The sequence below is a fragment of the Taudactylus pleione genome, unplaced genomic scaffold, assembly GCF_031769625.1.
Source record: "Taudactylus pleione unplaced genomic scaffold, aTauple2 ptg000127l, whole genome shotgun sequence".
Lineage (NCBI taxonomy): Eukaryota > Metazoa > Chordata > Amphibia > Anura > Myobatrachidae > Taudactylus > Taudactylus pleione.
The window spans coordinates 14,206,908-14,227,100 of NW_028284529.1; the positions used below are offsets into that span (position 1 = coordinate 14,206,908).

General features: G+C 44.7%; 1 protein-coding gene across 2 annotated transcripts in view; it reads left to right on the forward strand.

The window, feature by feature from the left end:
* TTC39B (tetratricopeptide repeat domain 39B) overlaps positions 1-20,193 on the forward strand; it is a 171,122-nt gene that overhangs the window by 133,123 nt on the left and 17,806 nt on the right. For both annotated transcript variants that reach the window (XM_088472626.1, XM_088472627.1), the window contains 4 exons: positions 5,156-5,220; positions 5,316-5,424; positions 13,655-13,720; positions 14,363-14,471. In XM_088472626.1, the coding sequence (XP_088328752.1) occupies positions 5,156-5,220; positions 5,316-5,424; positions 13,655-13,720; positions 14,363-14,471 (349 nt within the window). The remainder of the gene's footprint in view (positions 1-5,155; positions 5,221-5,315; positions 5,425-13,654; positions 13,721-14,362; positions 14,472-20,193) is intronic.

Genomic DNA, 20,193 nt, shown 5'->3' on the forward strand with positions numbered 1-20,193 from the left:
GTTCATGGTTCCCAGTCCAGAAAGTGTCCTTTGTTTTGGTGACATGAATGAAATAGTATCCGATAGCTGTCCATGTGCCTTGCTGGCAAGGACTCTCACTGCTATGAACTGTAATAGGACTGTAAAGAGTCATTGTTCAGAGCAGAGCTTGCTGTATACATGTATATAGAACATATACATGTCCTCCTTCATGTATTGTTAAAGAACTAGCTGGGATGCCCGGCATAGACCAGGTTGAAGAATGGACCTTGAAGTACATCTGCCGCCTTCATCATTTACGTTGCTGACCAACATTGGAGTCCATGGCATATCGAAGTGTGCTTGGAGGAAATTAGTAACTATGTCTGTGCAGTGTGACAGTTGATCCTCCGACTCACTGCTCTTCTGTTGGAGCTCTGCCTGCCAAACCCCTGCAGTTTTAGGAGTCTATTTACTAAGCAGTGTTAGGAGACAGAGTGAAAAGTGATAAGGTGCCAGCCAATCAGCTCCCAACTGTAATTTTTTCAAACACAGCCTGCAGGCGCTGGCTGGCAACTTTTAGCCTGGGGGGCAAGTGCAAGACAGTGGCCCTGGCTTTTCTACCAGCACATGACCACAGAAAAAAGAACGTGACAAAAACCTGTATGCGTGGTTTGTCCAATGTGAGTGTGGGCCCTCTGCTAATACTCCAAACCAAGTGTATAGGAATAGAAATGGTGCAGAACTGTGTGTGTTTCAAGTGAATCTACACTTCTGGCTGAAGAGTTATAATAGGGCTCTAATTGTGCATACACACGGTCAGATCAGACAACGATAACTATATCGTTGTCTGATCGTTCGATTTTGAACATCCAGCACACCACCAACCCCCAAACTACTATAATGTTGATCACGGGTCCCTATAATAACCTGGTCGATATCGACCAGGTTGGCCTGCATGCACAGGAGATGGTCATTACCGTTATCGTCCGTTGTTTGGGGGTTGGAAGGGGCCAAAAAATGGTCGATATGAACGATATAACGATAAACGATATCGTTATCGTTCATATCGTCCTACAAAGTCTGATCATGTGTATGCACCATAATAGGGCGCTCCCATATAGTCAAAGTTCAATGAGGGCAGGGTGACGGGACTGTGGGCTTCAGAGTTGTTTGCAAGTGTAAATATGCGCAAATTTTGCAACAAGTGTAAGATGATGCACACGGAAGATTAGTAGCAAACTAAACATACAGAAAGGGAGCAGGCGCGCCACATAGGCACATGCAAAGCAAGAGTACAAGCTCCTGAATGCTGTCCAACTCAGCATCACTGGGAGGGAGGAATTGTCCTCTCACATACATACAAAGGTGAGCGTTGGCACCGGAAGCAAACTAAAACAAATTATAAAAATGATGATCAAAACATGCAGTTAGTAAAGTCCCTCTCCATATCTAAATACAAATAAGAATATTATGGACTTCACATAAAAACATACATTTATAAACCTTAAACAGCTCATACTTCATGCTGTTACCAAGGGGCCAATTTATTAAAGTGTATTTGAGGTATAATTCCCTGGGGGTTTACCTGAAATACTAAGTATCCCCCGTATGTATTAAGGAGGGACCGCAGCAGGTATCCCTCCATTGCTGCTGGCAGCCGCATCCTCCATAGGTTTCTATGGGTGAAGTGATGCTGCCAAATTTACCAATATCCGGATTGGATATTGGTCCGCGCAGCTAACGCCATTTGAAGATGACGTTAGCCGCTGTAGCCTATGGGAGGACAGTATACACATGGGGACAGGGTGGGAGGACAGTATACACATGGGGACAGGGAGGGAGGACAGTATATACACAGGGGGACAGGGAGGGAGGACAGTATACACATGGGGACAGGAAGGGAAGACAGTATACACATGGGGATAGGGAGGGAGGACAGTATATACACAGGGGGACAGGGAGGGAGGACAGTATCCACATGGGGACAGGGAGGGAGGACAGTATATACACATGGGGACAGGGAGGGAGGACAGTATCCACATGTGAACAGGGAGGGAGGACAGTATCCACTTGGGGACAGGGAGGGAGGACAGTATCCACATGGGGACAGGGAGGGAGGACAGTATACACATGGGGACAGGGAGGGAGGACAGTATATACACAGGGGGACAGGGAGGGAGGACAGTATCCACATGGGGACAGGGAGGGAGGACAGTATCCACATGGGGACAGGGAGGGAGGACCGTATATACACAGGGGGACAGGGAGGGAGGACAGTATATACACAGGGGGACAGGGAGGGAGGACAGTATCCACATGGGGACAGGGAGGGAGGACAGTATCCACATGGGGACAGGGAGGGAGGACAGTATATACACAGAGGGACAGGGAGGGAGGACAGTATACACATGGGGACAGTATACACATGGGGACAGGGTGGGAGGACAGTATATACACAGGGGGACAGGGAGGGAGGACAGTATACACATGGGGACAGGGTGGGAGGACAGTATATACACAGGGGGACAGGGAGGGAGGACAGTATACACATGGGGACAGGGAGGGAGTACAGTACACACATGGGGACAAAATGACTGACAATCTCACAGCATAAAGACAAAAACTTTACAGGCCCTAAGGGCTGATAGGAATAATCACACACAAATCATTGTTAATGAAAATATAAATATAACCTGACAACTCCTATACAGATAAGAATAAAAGTAGATCTACACTCCCCTAGATGTAAGTGACACAGGAGCACATCTCTTCCCAAGGACCCTAAAATATACACCAGGGGAATTAACAATACATCTGCCAGTCTGATTAATGCACATTTAATAGGCATGTTTCTTTTCACACACACTGCATTGCAATCTGCTCCAGTAGAAACAGGGTTACAAGAAAAGGTAATGTGACTGCTTATACTCAGCACTGGTATCCGAGGGGGCTGTTTTTGTGTCTCAGCTGCAGAGTCCCAGACAAGTACTGCATCCATGATCCACGGAGCTGGTCTCTGCTTGGTAGGAGCTCGCAGGTTTAACCTTTTGGCTGCCAAATGACTGCTGCATTCTCCCTGTTTGTGAGGACTTACTCAATGCTGGGACTAAGGGATAGGGGGCAAACTACTGTCCACTATATAAGTGCATTCAACAGTGTTTGAATAGACTTCTAAAGTGGCAAGTAATTTGTAGACTGTCCCTTATTCTCAGGATGAGGTCGACTCTTGCAGACAGGGAGAGATCTGAAACTGACTGTAATTAGCTCCTTTGTGCACAGTAGCTAGTAGTGACCAAAAGGGCTGACTGTCTCTTTAAGTCCAGGTACTGCAGCAACTTTATACGGGGAGGCTGTAATCTCTCACCGCCATTTCCCCCCAGTGACAGCTGTCACACCTCCCCCCCCCCTCCCGTTCCTCTACACCCGCTGACTCCTCATCAACCTTGTACTCGCTCCTCACTCATCCGCCCCAGCTACTTACATGGCTACCGGCTCCTCCTCAGTCATTCACCCTTGACATGGCCAGTGGCACTCCTCACCTGCCTGCCAGCTCATCTGTCCTCCTCTTAGCCACAAGTCCACAGCCGTCAGCCTGTGTCACTATATACTGGTGTTCCTCAACTTTCTGCGGCCTCTGCGCTGCTCAAAGCTTTTTCAGCTGCTTCCTTCTGATTGGTGGACAGCTTTGGCCATTACTGCAGAGGAGACGGCCCAGGACAGTAGATGGCGCTGCGGCCCGGGGGGCACATGGCACCCTGCCCCCCGGCCCAGCCCGCCCCTGACAGCCTGTGAGATGACAGTTGGGAGCTGATTGTCTGGCACATTATCACTTTTCACTCTGTCTCCTGACACTGCTTAGTAAATAGACCCCTTAGCCACTAGAAGACATCCTAAACAAACATGCTTAAACTAAAATTTCAAAACAGAGACTCCACGCGGGTCTCTGGGTCCAGAGGGGCCCACACCGATACTAGTTAGACTTACCTTTCCGCAGATTCTGGTGTGCTGCTCTGCAACGCACGGACCAGCGCTGTAGAGCAGCAAAAAATCACTGGGAAAATGGTGGCGGCTGTTTTCTAGGTGACTCGCGCATGCGCAGAAAAAATGTCCCGGGGAAAAAGGCACAGGCACTATTTTTCCAGAGACCCATGCATGCGTTGTAGATTTTGACATGAAGCCAGAATTTACTTCTCTGACAGGAGGGGGCCCAAATTGAGGCTTCACACAGGCGCCCTCCTCTCTTAAAATGCCCCAGGGCGGCACCATATAGATCTCCATGGCTGGGCTTGGCACATGCGCATAAGTGGGGTGGGACCGCACGTGCACAAAACATACCTTCTAGGGACTGCATCAGCTGCAGCCCCTAGAAACCCGGAAGGCAAAGGTGCGGCTTCCCACTGGAAGCGCACTCTCTGCTAATCACATCCCATACTGGCAGTCCCAAAGGGAGAAAACACCTCCTGGAACTGCCTGCCCTGTGTGTGACTGACAGGTAGCGTTTCTTGACAGTCATAGTGTAGCCAGTGCAGTCACGGACTGCAACTGGATCACTGAGGTGGCGGATTTTACTGGGGAGTCCACCACTGGTTGTTTCTACTCTTTTAACAAACATTGATATTGAAAATCCATGAGTAGGAGTATAAAGAGTTGAAAAATATCAGTTAAGAATTCAAGATTTACTCAACAAATATTCATACGTGCAATGATTTTCATGAAGCATGCACAATTTGTTTGCATCATGTATTGGTTAATTAGTACATTTATTGTGTATTATAATTACATTGTTTTTCTTTGTTTAACAAAGTTCATGTAGAAGTTCTTAGCAGTGAACTCGCTGAAAACATACCGGTTCCTTAAACTCTGTGGGGCAGATATACTAAGCTCTGTAAAGTGATAAATTGAAGAGTGATAAACTACCAACCAATCAGCTCCTAACTGTCATTTTTCAAACACAGCCTGTAACATGACAGGAGCTGATTGGCTGGTAATTTATTACTCTCCAATCTATAACTTTACAAAGCCTATTACATAACTCCCTGAACCTATTACATAACCCCCTGAACCTATTACATAACCCTCTGAACCTATTACATAACCCCACTGTGTTAGGATGATTATTTACCTGTAATAATTGTAGAGACTGCCTTCATGGTGTTCTCTTGGTGAACAAAATGGATTGGGTTTTCTTTTCCAGGATGAAAATTTGATCAACTTTATCAAAGGTGGGCTCAAAATCAGGACAAGTTACCAAATCTACAAGTATGTTCATTATCTATTCTCCAGTTTTGACTACACTTACTCAAAATGTTTCTTATTTATTATATTAACATCCATTTTTTTTTTGGTTGCTATAGGGAATGCCATCAAGTTCTTGCAGCAATGACGCAAGAAGATAAGGACTCAAGTGACACTCACAAACAATTTGAAGGGGGTGTTAAACTAGGCATTGGAGCCTTTAATCTGGTAGGCTTTTTGTCTGTAGTATTTACACTACAAACCTTTATTTTCTATACTTTATAATCATGGTGGTGATCTGGTACTATATTATTCAGTGGGCTTGGTCTAGCTTGAAGTCGGGGAGGACGCGCTTTGCTGTAGCTCCCGGTGTGGACCTGCTTTGGGGCTTATTTAACCCCTTTTAATCCCCAACCAGTGTCCCCCAAACACAGCTGAACTTGCCACACTGGCTGCTGCTACTGGCGGACATAGTTCGCAGAGCCAGGGAGCGACTTTTATGTACCTTTTGGGTTGTGGCCTGTCCTGCCTTGTGAAGCCGTGGACTACAGTACTGCGCTATTGGAGGCGAACCCTCCCTCGCAGACCCCCCGCGACCTCCAGTGGTGGGCGAACATACATGTCCCATCTGATCTGCAGCACCCCCGTACCAATGATGGGATCCGGCTCCCAGGGTAGGATGGCCAGGCTAGAGATGCTGCCCTTGACAAGCATGTCTAGCCTTGCCATCCTAGCCTGGGTGCCGGATCCCATAATTGGTACAGGGGAGCTGCAGATCAGATGGGACATGCATTGTATGTCTGGCTGCCACTGCTAGTCGTAGCACAGTCATTCACCAGGACCTCACCTGCCAGCCCCTGACTACCCGCAGGGCTCTGTGATTCCAGGCGCACATCCATTCATGATCCTGGTACCCTTAGTCAGGACGCTGACAGCCGCCATTTTGGAATCCCAGCAGCTCTCTCGGGGCCACCAGGGACGTCAGCTGGGGAATCCCAGACAAGGTAAGAGGTGTTTGGGCATGAGATTTCCTGCTGTGTACTGCAGCCCCCCTGTACTCTACCCTGTCCTGTTCCATCTCAGTGACCACTCCTGCTCCACAACTCCTCCACCTAGTGTAGACTGCCTCTGGCTTGGTTTCCAGCTCATTTCATTCAGTCCTCCCAGGTCTGCTCTATATTGCTCTCCTCTAACATCCCCATAGATAATCCCCCTGGCCCATTCCGCCTTTTTTGTTTGGGCTCAGGTCTTTCACCTTCAATGATCCACTGAGACCCTGGCCTTGCGCCTCTTTGGTGATCTTTTCCTGTCTAATATTGTACCTGTTGGTGAGCATTTGTGCACAGTGGTTATTATTCTTGGAGGTTAATTGCATACAGACCCACGACTGTCACAGCTTTACCTGTCTGCCCTAGAATTTCTGTTCTGATTACTCCCATCTTGCAGAAGACGAGCTCCAAATCCTCTAGATAAGGTGGCGGTGATATCTCTCAACACTTTTAATAGGGTCACCAAGTCCTCTCAACATTCGAACCCTTCCTTACCCCCCTGCTCCTTCCCTGGAAGGAGAGAAGGCCCTTCCTCCCCAGCCATATCCACCAAAGAGGACATTTTGGTGCTCTGCTCTGTCATCACCAACTTTAAAGACACTTTTTCAATCTAAACTGTATAAAGTAGTTGCCTCTATTAAATCTTTCATCTCGTCCCTGGCATCTAGAACCCTAAGCTGGAATCTCTCCAGGACAACCTCCAAAAGGCTCAGAATGAAACTAATAGGGACTTGGATGACATATTTAACGAGCTGGAGAATCAGGAGCGTAGAAATAATGTCCGCATTCGTAACCAGAATCATATTTGCATAACACTATGTAACAATTTTTTTGTCTTTGAGTATTAAGTGCTGTTTCTTAATTGCCTATGTCTCAAAAGTACGGAAAATGGTATTTATGCCCCTCAAATTTTTAATTTGTGACCAGGACATTTTATTTTTTTAAATTTACCTATTTCAGATGAGAAAAGGGCAGATTTGAAAATTATTTTACACAGTGTGAGAAAAAAATCAACATATGTATGAAAATGAACATATAAATTGTACAAACATGACCACAAAAGAAGTGAGTAGCTTTTCGAGATTTATGATCTTACAGTACATCACTTTCATGAATCAGCCCTCAGATGTAGTCTCCCGTCATGTTCTCGTTATACTGTCCTTGGTAGCGGCGTTCAAACTCCAGTATATCCCGGTGGAAGCAATTGACTTGCTACTCCAAGTACACCGCTATGTTCTCCTTGAATTTCTCATGATGAGCATCAAGTGTATGGACTTTGAGGGACATCCTGCACCCGAATTTCTTTATCAAAGTCTCAACCAACTCCACGTAGTTTTCGGCCTTGTGATAGCCCAGGAAGCCCGAACCACTGCGATAAAACTGGTCCAAGCAGCTTCCTCCTTCTGAGTGAGCATAGCATCTTTGGGAATTTCTTGCACTGCTGGATGTAGTCCCAGAAAAACATCAGCTTTGACCATTGCCTCAGACATCTTAGGGAAGAAGTCATGTAGGTACTTGAAGGCTGCCAAAGTCTTATCTAGAGCTCTAACAAATTGTTTCATAAGGCCCAACTTGATGTGTAGTGGAGGCATCACCACCTTCCTGGAGCCCACCAGTGGCTCCCATTTGATGTTATTTATCCCTACACAGAACTCTGGGCTCAATTCAGACCCGGTCGCTAGATGCGTATGCTCGTTCTCAGCATCTGCAAATTCAGCTAAGTGACATCAAGGTAGGCGATTGCACGGCAAGGGATAACCACGCCTATTATGTTTTGGCGTGCAATCACTTTGTGTATGCAGATGCCCACCAGCCTGTCCACTCCCCCATTCTAGTAGCCTGCTCCTGTTATCGCTTATAAACGGCTTGTCCTGTCAATCATTCTGCTGGGCTGCTTATGCTTGGCGAACATACAGACTAGTTTGCGCATGTGCACTGTGATGTACACAGATGCGCACAATGGGAACCATCGGCAGCTACGAGCGAGCACTTCCTAGCGTCCGGGTCTGAATCAGGATGTCTGTCCGCTGTGTCCAGTGTCATCTGTTGTAGTGCGTCTTGGTGTCCTCTCTGTCCCAAAGGCAAAGGAAATTTGGTAAAACCGCCTTGCAGTCCCATTAGGAATCCAACCAAGTCTCCGATGACCTCACAGCCATACTCATCATATTTCAAGGCTTCTAGCAAGATACAGTCAGTGTTATTGGGCTCTCCTCTGGCAGAGTTGGACTGCTCTGCAGCCCCCGCTTTGCAACCGCACTGAAGTATCAGAAATGTCCTGGAAAACAGGAACATTTCAAAATATCTCTGACCAGGTCACAAAAGCATAGTTTGTGGGGAATAATTGGCATTTTCTATACTCTTGGGGCATAGGCAATTAGGAAATAACACTTCAAACAGAAGGACAAATAAAAAAATGTAATTTGTTACAAAGTGAATCTATTCTCATTCATGCTTCCGGACCTCGGCTCCCGTTTGTTGCCACTAGAACGGGCCCACTGTGCCCTTAGACCCAAAGCTAGAGAGAATGAACCTCCTCGGGACGTCATCATTTATTTTCTCAGTTACAAAGATAAAGAACTGGTTCTAGTTTCCACCAGTGGCAGACCTTGTATTCTGTGTGACTGTCAAGCTCCAGTTCTCGAAAGATCTCGCTCCAGTGTCTATCGCCAATTGCAGAAAATTCCCGGACCTCACCAGGGCCTTTAGTGCCAGGGGAATTCATTATTGTTGTGGGTCCTCCATTGAACTTATATGGCAAAACCATCATTATACGAGATCCCCGAGAGAGCAAGGTGTTTCTGACGTACCATGTGGCGACTCTAGTGCTCTATTTCTAGTCAAACCTTTTCGTAATGGTATATTACTCACTCTTGTTCTGTTCTGAGGTCGACCTAGTATGCAGGACTTTTTTTACTCCGCACTCTAAATACGTTTTGATTGTTATGCATATATTTACTGGTACTTAATTGCCTGTAATGTTTATTTCTACATGACTGTTTTTAATTTTGCCTCTAGTTTAGGTTTTCGTTTTATATATGGCTTACAATGCGTTCATATGGGTCTACCCCGGCCTTTTCTGTTTACTGGCACACTGTCCCTTAATTTTGCAGCCACGAGGCGTTTGGAGCGCCAAACCCAGACACTAATACTATATCCTTTCTACACCATTATTCTCCTGATCCTCTAGCCCCCTCCCTTATTTTATCCCCACCTGCACACTCCAGGCTCCTCCTCTGCAACCTTACCTCATGTACCGACTACATATGCGCGTTTCTCTCTCATTATGGGTTATATTGATACCTCTGACACTGGCCTTTGTTCCTTCTTTGTTTTTAGTTTCCCTGGTTTCAAACCTTACTCTTAGCCACTCTCACCTAAATCTGTTTCCTATTGCTCATCCTCACTGCGCTTCTGTTTTTCTATGCATTGTATACACCCAGGGGGCGCTGTTGCCCTTGACCCCACTACTTTCTCTGAAACCTCTTTCCTCCTTCTTTTGGCAGAGTCTTATGCCAATTTTGTTTCTATCTGAGGTGTTTTCGATACTTTCATCTACACTTTGGCAGATGTCTTTGTCCTACTTTCTGTGTCTGTCTTTTTAGCAGGAACATTCACCCAATCCCCTTCAGATCCCATTCTTCCCAACCCTTGTTCCCAGTCCTTCTCCCTCTCTTAACGAACGAGTCGGCGGCTCCAGTACCCTTGACCTCCCATAGTTTACCTTGCTCTGCTCTCTCCTACAATGCCTCTGACCATGGCTTCTCTTAACATCTTTGAGCTTAATAGCCCTCAGAATGGTTGCAGATGTTTCAAACGATCCGTTCTATCAAAATGGACATTATCCTACTTACAGGAAACACATCTTTAAGCTCCTGGTCACTCCTCTCTGCAATACAGGCGTTTTTCCACTGTTTTGTACTCTTCTGCTAGCTCTAAACATAATGGTGTAGCTATTTTGATCAGTAATAAACTGCCCTTCCCTCTATGTTCTACCTATACTGACTCAGATGGTCGCTTTATCTTACTGACTGGCAGGCTGGGTCACCTAAATATTACAATAGCCAATATTTACACCCTCAATGCAGGCCAGAAAAGATTATTTTCCTCTTCCTTCACCACTCTGTGCAAGCGGCAGGAGGGTTTACTTTTCCTAGTAGGGGGCTTTAATAATGTATTAAACCCAGATATGGACAGATCATCTTCCTCTTCAGTCCATTCCTGACTTCTTTTTTTTTTGTCCCATATCTAGGTCCCTCTCTAAGCTTATTAATTAATCTGGCCTAGTTGATCCCTGGCATGTTATTAATCCCTTCTCCAAAGATTACAAAGACTTGCAAATGTCTTCAGTTTTGCTTTAAAGTGCATCTATTCTGTTAAAAATTTTCAGTCCGCTCTGAACTGAATTTTTGGACTACTTGATGCAGCTGCGGTTTTAGAAGTGGAGATGTTGCCCATAGCAACAATCAAATTTTACTTAACATTTAACTAGCCCCTTATAGAAGATAATAGTTAGTTACAATCTGATTGGTTGCTATAGGCAACATCTCCACTTCTAAATACACTAATTTTAGTAAACTTACCCCTTAATTTACTATTGTTTTCCCCCAAAGCCGGTCAGAAATTGCCTTTTTCTTTTTAAAGTTAATAAAGTTTAGAAAATATTTAAAAAAATATTGAAATATTGAAAAAAAGAAAAATGCCTTGGGGGGTATCTCGCACCCTCTGATGTCCATAGGCCCCAATTGTAAACTTACATCCCACCCCATTGGCAGTAGACTTCAATGGGGTGTTTATGCAGACACGCCCCCGAAATATTGGTGACACCTCTGCGTTTGAGTTACCTCCCCCCTTTACCTCCCACAAATGCTCCCTGATTGTCAATCTGCGTCCAAATCCTCACTAAGGGCCTGATTCAGAGGTAGATGCATTGGCGATGTTTGCGCAGTTGGGCGCTGTTTTTTGTACTTTGTATGCGTCTGAATTACATGCACAATACAAAAAACAGCAGCCAACTGCGCAAACATTGGCAATGCATCTACCTCTGAATCAAGCCCTTAGTGAGCACTAGAGTGTAAAGTGGGGCGGAACTGCGTTCAGTCACTCCATTCACCGGGCGCCCGCTAAGATGTTACCAGCAAGCGCCCGGCTCCTTCCACACAGCGCCAGTGATGGCCGGAGTGTGCGCTATGGGAGAGACGTCATGACATCTCTCCCATAGTTCCGAAGAGCAGCCAAGTGGACAAGACGGCAGCAGATACAGGAGCAGGACTTAAGGTAAGTATTTTTTTATTTTGCTTGTGCGGCAGTATTACAGGGGGCATTACTCCTGGAGGCATTACTATTAAGGGCATTACTACTACAGGGGGTATTACTACTGGAGGCATTGCATAGACGGCACTGCATAAGGGGCACTACCAATGTGGGCACTACATATGGGGCACTATATATGGGGCACTACTACTTTGGGCACTGCATATGGGGCACTACCACTGTGGGCACTGTATAAGGGGCACTAACACTGTGGGTATTATATAAGGGGCACAAATGTGGGCATTGTGTAAAAGGGGCACTGCTGTGTGTCATAACAAGAATAAGGGACACTACTATGTGGTGTAATGTGAATCATAGGTTCTCTGCGCAGTGTAATGTGGATAAGATTGTGCTACTGTGTGGCGTAATTTGAATTGGGAATACTATTGTGTGACCACGCCCTTTCTTTTGAGACCATACCCTATTTTTCGACTGGGGGGGGACCACTTTAAGCACTGCTAATAGATTACTTACAATTATAAGGTAAATAGTATTTTGTATCAATTGTTCGCCCCATTGTAAGCCCTCAAAATGAATAAGAAATGTGATCTACATATTAATGCCTGTAGCTGTTGTGCAGGGCTTCCTCCGTCTCTCCCTCTCTCTGTCCCCCTCTTATTCTGTGTCTGTCATTCTACCTGTTGTTGACCCAATACACCCTCAGATCATCCTGCAATAGATACTGAATACAGGTCACACCATACAGATGTGTGCACATACACCTATTCTCAAATCACGCCAAATAGCCCCATTTGGTGTGCCACAGACTTTGTGATTTAGCTGTGCCATGAAATTTTTTCTGATACTTTCTACCACGTATTTTGCCACAAATGTACTAAACTTAAAGTTGGGTATACACTATACAATTTTCTGTCAGATATCTGTCCAATCTGGCTGGTTCGAATGAAAACCTGGTAATGTATGGGAGCCAATGACAATCGTCCTTTTGCTCACAAACTTTGGAAAATAGGCAAAAATGGTTGTTCAGACAAATTGGTTAAAACACAAATGTATCCAATTTGAACAATTTTTTTTTTGTCCTTTTTTCAGTGTTTAAAACCATATGATCGACTGTCATTTGCTTCCATACATTACCAGGTTTTCATTGTAACCACGCCAGATTGGATAGATATCTGACAGAAAATTGTTTAGTGGATGCCCAGCTTAAGTATTTAGTATACAATTGGCGATAATTTAGGAAAAAGTGTGCAATCTGGGTAAAATAGCAAAAGACAGAGGGCCTGATTCAGGCTCGCTTGCTCGCTCCCAGCGTATGCAAATTTGGGTAAATGACGTCAAGGCGGGCGATCGCACAGCAAGCCATAAGCATACCCGCTATGTCTTGGCGTGCGATCAACCTGTGTATGCAGACGCCCACAAGCCTGTTTTAAGACGCCCACTAGCGCATGTCTTCTCCAGAAAGTGTATGCAACCATCGGTACATTGGGTACCATCGGCAGCAAAAGCTGCGCTTGAGGTTGATTATACCATACATCAGGCACTTCGAACACTTCAGTGTAATTTTCAACTAGGTGACGTGTACAATGACGTTGCCTGTTAATTATGTATGTCTCTGAAACGCGTTAAGACTCTCGGGCACGCCTGCGTTTGCACCTCCACTCACCCGTTCATAGTGGCCTGCCCCTGTCACCACCCACAAACGGCTTCTCCTGTCACTCACTCTGCTGGGCTGTCTATACTCGGCGAGCGAACGCTTCCCGATCTTTTGCAGTGGTACACGCACTGCGATGCATGAGCACAATGCAAACCATCGGCAGCTCTGAGTGAATGCTTATTAGTGTCCGGGTCTGAACCTGGCCCAGAGGTCGTATATGCGTGAGTAGCTCCTCGCACAGTTATTCTTACTCTGCTACTTTGTACTTCTTTTTTGCCAAAAAAGAAACGTAGTATACTAATAGAAAATGAACACACAAAACGTTGGGTACAATTTTAGCACAGACACCAGGCTGCAAAATGGTGTAATGGATCTAATAAGCCATGGCTGATATACTTTTATGCCCTACAATTTGCATGTTGCACTGTATGGTTATGTGTTCTTCCATCAATATCACAGATAATGCTGCTTCTTGTTTCTGCAGATGCTTTCTCTCTTACCTTCAAGGGTTCTCAGGCTGTTGGAATTCATTGGATTTTCCGGAAACAGGGTAACCATTTACTGCTTTGCAGAACCACATGCGAATACAGGGTAACATATTGTTAGCACAGTTTGCATAAAGCATTCCCCATGATTCTTACTGTAACTAGGTCTGACCTGGCATAGTAATGGTGTTTAGCCTGTGTCATGTTTTGACCCATGGCTCTAAGCTGTGTATTTTTGTGTAAAGATAATTCTTGAAAATGGGTTTGTGGGCTCTACTGTTGATTATGTTGATTATATATAGTTATATATAATCAACATACATAGTCAAATCGCTTGATTTATTATCGGTCTGTAAAGATTCTGTGCTAAAGACACGTATCAACCATTATCAGAGGTCCATATGCAGGCAAAATGCATTCGCCTTTACAGTAATATAAAACTATAATCCAGATTCATAATTGTTTCAACCAAGGCTATATGAGCAGATTAGAGTGTATTACAGTACTTCTTTATGAATGAACATAATAATCATGTCCTATAATACTAATTGCCCATATACTTGTGTGGCGCTGCCATGCATGTCTTCTCTGGATACGTGAATGTAAAATTAAACCAATTCCATTGCTACAGTATCATTTAAACTGTATGGCCCCGTAACTATATGGTGAATATCACCCTACTAACAATGATTTATTTTGTGTGACAGGTAGTGGGCCTTCTCCAACTACGAGAAGGAGCTTCTGGAGCTAGTTTGAGATCCATCTTGTGTGTCCTCACTCTCCTGTTTTATCATACATACATTTCGCTGATACTTGGTAAGTTCCTTTGGTCTACAAATCAGCACTTAGTTGATCACCTATAACTATACTTATAACAAGAAAATTGAATTTTATTGTATTAAGTTATGATTGCTGTTTTGGGAAAAATGTAAATCAGGAGGACTCTTTATGGCCATAGAGGGCAATTGTTGGATGTTAGCACTTTCTATTCAAACATATGCCGATCTCTATGACACTAAAAACTGTCAAAAACCGTAATATGTATTTTAGGGGGTTGGGATTGTAAGTGGAAGTACAACCCCTTTTTAAAGGATTAAATAGTATTTTTTTTTTAATTATTATTATTGTTGTCTTTTATTATTTGTATTATAATTATTTATTATTATCATTATTATCTTTTATATGTCGCCATACATAGTGGGCAGAACATGCAGCAAAATTACATAGGACATCGGAGATTATATAGGACTGTTACAGACAAGTTAACAAATGTACAGATTACATCAGTACGTTGAAATCATAGAGGGCATCACGGCCCTGCTTGTAAGGGCTAGAATTCTCGAAGGGCTATGGGTGGACACCTAAAGGGAAAAGGGAGTAGAATTGGGTATTGCAGATGTTGGAGATCAGGGAGGAGGAGAGTCACTAGGCAGAAGGTTAGGCTGCGGGAAGGGAGGGTTAGGCTGCTGGATGGGAGGGTTAGGGTTAGGCTGCGGGACGGGAAGATTATGGTTAGGCTGCGGGAGGGGTGGGTTAGGAGGAGGGTTAGGGTCAAGGGTTATAATACTGACAGAAATCCGTCGGGATTCTGACTGTCAGGATGCCGCTGTCGGTTTTCTGACCATTGGCATCTCGTACTCAACCCCTTTGACCATGCTTTCATCAAGCAAGTGTAATTTCAGTTCTTTAGCCACTTTCCTAGTATCTAAACTCCATATGCTGGTGGTGTTTCTCCACGATAGCCTAATCTGAATTCTTTAAAATAACAAATTGATAAAGGTAGGTCTTGTTTCAACTGTAATTGATAATGGCTCCCACATTATAAAAACGTTATTGTGATCGGTAGGCTTTCTGTATAGCTCAGAGGTACGAGCTTCCATAGTGAATGTAGTAGAAGAATGAAGCCTGTTCAAGTAATCTACCTTTTTATACAATGAATTGTTATTATCAGAACACATCAATAAAACCTCATCTATAAATTGTTTATAATGGATAAGTCAAATCTAGGTAAACTAAATTTTGTTTCATAAATAACCATATACTGTAAATATTTGCATATGCTCGGGTAATGTTACTACCTGTAGGTAGTAATAATCCTGGTATTTGATAGATACATGTTAGAAAGTTCAAGTAAGTGAATAGAAAATTCAATGGGAGGGTCACTAATGTCACTGGCACGAAGTCAACATCACCGCTGTTATACCGGAGTTACAGATGTGTCCTAATACACTATTGCTGCAGTTGTGCTGATTGTCTTTTTTGCTCTTTTTTTGCCTGAAATGCATCTTAGTCACAATTAGATGTGACAATCGCTTCTGAATCAGACTCGGTTTGAATTTGTATACAAAGTGATACGATACAGCGGCCACAGCTCTTTTTGCACCAAGTTCCATTGTGCTTCGTATACAGACTCATTCGTACACATATATACGTATATAAATGTTGCATATCAAATTAATCAGCAAAATGGATGTAAAAAAGACCATCTGAGCAAGACGAGCAGCTCAGAAACTGGCAGCTCACTCACACCAGGTGTCTTGCGCCGCATGGCATATTGAGGCTAGGTGCTAATGAAGAGGCATCCACTGTAGCGGAAATTGCAGTGCTAACCTGTATAAAATCATTTGTGTTTTTCGAATAACTCCATATATTATATACATACATATAGTTGTAAGAAACTCTAAAAGTACCATGCCATTGGTTAGAATAATGAGTTGCATGTGCAAATTATGCTGTGGTCTGGAGAGTTGACTAATGATTTATGTATCTTGAGTATGGAATATAAAATTGGACAATTCAGAAATGCTGTGCTGAGAAAGTCATGTTAGTTGATTTATCCGACCATGTTGTAGAGCCATTCAGATTAAAAACTTTTCATTTTTAAAAAAAATTTCTTTATTGGATAATTTCTTAGTTGTATCTCATTGGATAGTTGTCTAATAATTTCTTGGTCCTAATCAGAAGGTTCTGTACAACCACATTTTTAATCGTAGCCAAGGGGTTATGGGTAACAAATTTCAAAGACAATCTGTTAAAGGCAGAAAGATTATATTGCAAATTATTTTAAAGATGAATCCTAATACTAATGTTATGAGTGAATGGATCATATGTGCTAGATTTTTTAAGAGTAGTAGGAATTATTTTAGACAATCTTTTTAGCAAAGTTTTCTTTAAATCTTAATTTACAAGTAGTCTTATTATCAATTCAACATTTAAATTAGGCAAAATGTACTGTAAGGACAAATAAAAGGCCCTTAGAAAATTTAGATATTTCTTCAGGGGAAAGTTTGTGGTTACTAGTTCAGAGGATTCCTTGATGGTCTTTTTGAGGTGTTGCCCAACCTCAGAGGAACCTATAGCATTAGAACATATTTGGGATCTGATACTAATCCTGGGAAAAGCTGGTTGAGTGCCATAGGCAAATGTCAATGAGATGATGAGCAAGATGAATAGTTGTAAAACTGATTGTGTCTGGGTCTTTGAAATTTGCGCAACAGAGTGTAATTTGTCCAAAGAATTTACTAAGAATATTAAAAAAAATGGTGGATCCAAACAAAAATATAGCTTCTATATATGTATATAAATTAGAGATGTGCAGGTTCGGTTTTACTCTTACTTTTCGCCACATTAGTGCAAGTTTGGTTTTATCTTATTGGCTATCCAGCTCTCACGTGTTTTGGATAGCCAATAAGATAAATCCGAACTTGTGCTAATGTGGCGAAAAGTGAACAAAACCGAACCCGAACATCTCTAATATAAATAATAAGGCTTAGAATTATTATTATCCTTTATTTATATGGCGTCACAAGGGTTCCGCAGCGCCTTACAAAGTACATAAACAACTGAGCACACAAAAGACAAGTATATAGACAAATTAGCACACAAGAAAAACAGTTATTAACAGTACAACCAACATAGGACAAATACATGATTTATACATTGATGCATAACACTTAAATAAGCAGCATGGTGTCAGCAATCAAGGGTTAGGTGCTGTTGTAAATTAAAGTAGGAGTAAGTGAGGGAGAAGCACATGAGGGAAGAGGGCCCTGCTCATGAGAGCTTACATTCTAAAGGGGAGGGGGCAGACAAACAGGGGTGATAGAGATGGGCTGATTGTGAGGAAGGAACATGGAGTAGTGGGTTAGGATGAAAGCTGGAAAGCTTTGAGGAAGAAAGGGGTCTTGAGGGCTCATTTCAAGGTTAGAAGCCAAGAAGCAAAGTTAACATGGAATTTTGAGTTAAGACCAGGGGGACGAGGAAAGGCAGCTACTCGAGGAAGTTGGAAAAGGCCACTGATATGAGCATTGAATGCAAATAATGAAGTGGAGAGTTTAGAAGGTAAGAGTTGGTGGGAGTGACCAGATGATAAAAGTACCCCAACACCAACACTGTGGCAAACTCCAGGCCAGGGAGTGTGAAAGAATGTGAGGCTCCCAAAGGAGATAGCTGCAGGAGAAGTGGTGTCAGATGGGTAAGTCCAGGATTGGGTGATGGCTAGGAGATTGAAGGAGTTGAATATGAAGCTGTAATGGACAGGGTCCAGTAGATTATAGACAGGACTGGCATTCCAGAGGAGACAGGAGAGAGGGACAGAGTTGGGAGGAGAGAGAAGGAGATTGTCGGGTTGCTGTAGCGTGGGGTTGAGATTGATTTAGAGCAGGGGAATAAGGAGAGTGTGGGTATGTGGTGGGCTTCTGAGTGAGGAAGGGTGACAGCAGGTGGTGGGCAAAGTGGAGATTTAGGGCCTCATTCAGAGGCGGTTGTTAGATGCAAGCGGTCGCTCTGAATCAGGGCGGCCGCTTGCATCCTGAACGGCCGCCTCCTTGTCGATCTTTAAGCTGTGTGTTAACACCCACAGTTCTAACGACCGACATGGGTCAAGACCATCGCGACCATCGGGGCTTACGACCAGACCCTAGGGTAGGGTCTGGGCACTCGTAAGCACCAGGGAGTTTCCTGCTCTGTTCGAGCAGGAAGTTCCCCACTGACATCAGCAATGATGTCAGTGGGGCCGCCCTCAAATGGCAAGCGTTCCGGCTGGAACGCCTCCGTTTGGCCGGGCACGCCCCTGGCCCCCCCAGCAAATGGGGCGAGCTGTCACTCAACATCGACAGCTCGCCCCGTCTGCTACGAGACCCCTAACGGTGGAGCGCCCGTCGTTAGCCGGGTCTCACACATGCACACGACGGAGCCGGCTCCGTCGTGCGCATGCGCTGTGGGGCAACATCGAGTCGGTTGTGAGTGCTCACAACCGACTCTGAATGAGCTCCTTAGTGTGGTGTGGGTTGAGAAGAAGAGGTGTAACTTGGAGAAAAGGTAGGGTGCAGGACTTATGAGTTATGGTAGATGCGGTGGAGAGTATTAGATGGGATGAAGGGAGATAGAGGAGAAAGTGGAGGAGACTATGGAGGGAGAAAAGAAATGGGAACTGGTGGTAGAGGAAAGTATTATGTAGCTTCTGAGTGAGGAGGGGAGTAGAAGAAAAGAGAGACATTGCGTAGATGAGGGATTGGTGGGGAAGAAAACAGCAGTAGTAGTGATGAGAGATACAGGAATAGTACAGTTAAAATGTCTAAAAATTAGATAAAAGGAAGAACAGTGTTAGTAGATGTAAAGGCACAACTACAAGAGTATATAATAAACAAAATGAGTTTAAAGCTGTTAAAGTTGCAGGACTTTAAATTAAGGATAAAGCATTCTTATAGATGAGAAGGTGTTAAGTGTTAAATTAGACCAACACATATGTTACACAGCGTTACTCAAAGTACTGTAAATCACACTTTTCTACTTCAGGGTCCATAGGGTATCCACAGGATACCTTGGGGTATAGGTGTGACGTCAGTCGCAGGGCACCAAAGAGTTAAGCTTTCAGCCTCACAGGATGCACTAGGTCCCCCTCCTATACCCCGCCCCCGAGCCAAGGCACCTCAGTTTAGTTTGGTGCCCGGCCGGAGTCGGGTGCACCTGTTGGAGTGGGGGCTAGAAGAGCCCCTGAAGCTTTTTCTTCATGCAGCTGTGGCTGCACATCTGGATGAACAGCATGGACAGTCAATCCTGACGTCCATGCTGTCTTCCCTACACCCCGCCGGTACCAGAACGCCGGTACTGATCCGGGGATGCTGGTGGGCATCTGGGGTCACAGCTAGCGGTGACCCCAGATGTTCCGGACCATGGCCGGATTCAAGGGGGTAAGCAGCGGGGTCCCGCGGTGGGTCCCCGCTGATCACATGGTCCTAAGTCCCCAGGCAGGGGGCTCCCTGGGGACTGGCTGCAGCGTGGAGCCAGGCAACCAACCTGCGCTTCCACTACCCCCTGGGACAGCGGACCGCAGCAGAGCGTTAGCGCTGCGGCGTCCCAGGGGTTAAATGCATGCCAGGGGAGCGCGCCTTCCCTGTCTCACAGCCGGCGCCTCCCCGGCTGCACACACCCCACTCTGCACTGTGCTGACTGTCCCTGTGTCAGCGCTCCTCCCCCAGGCCAGCCTTCTCTCTGCTCCTCGGCGGCCATCTTTTCAGAAGCATGGTGAATGCTGCTG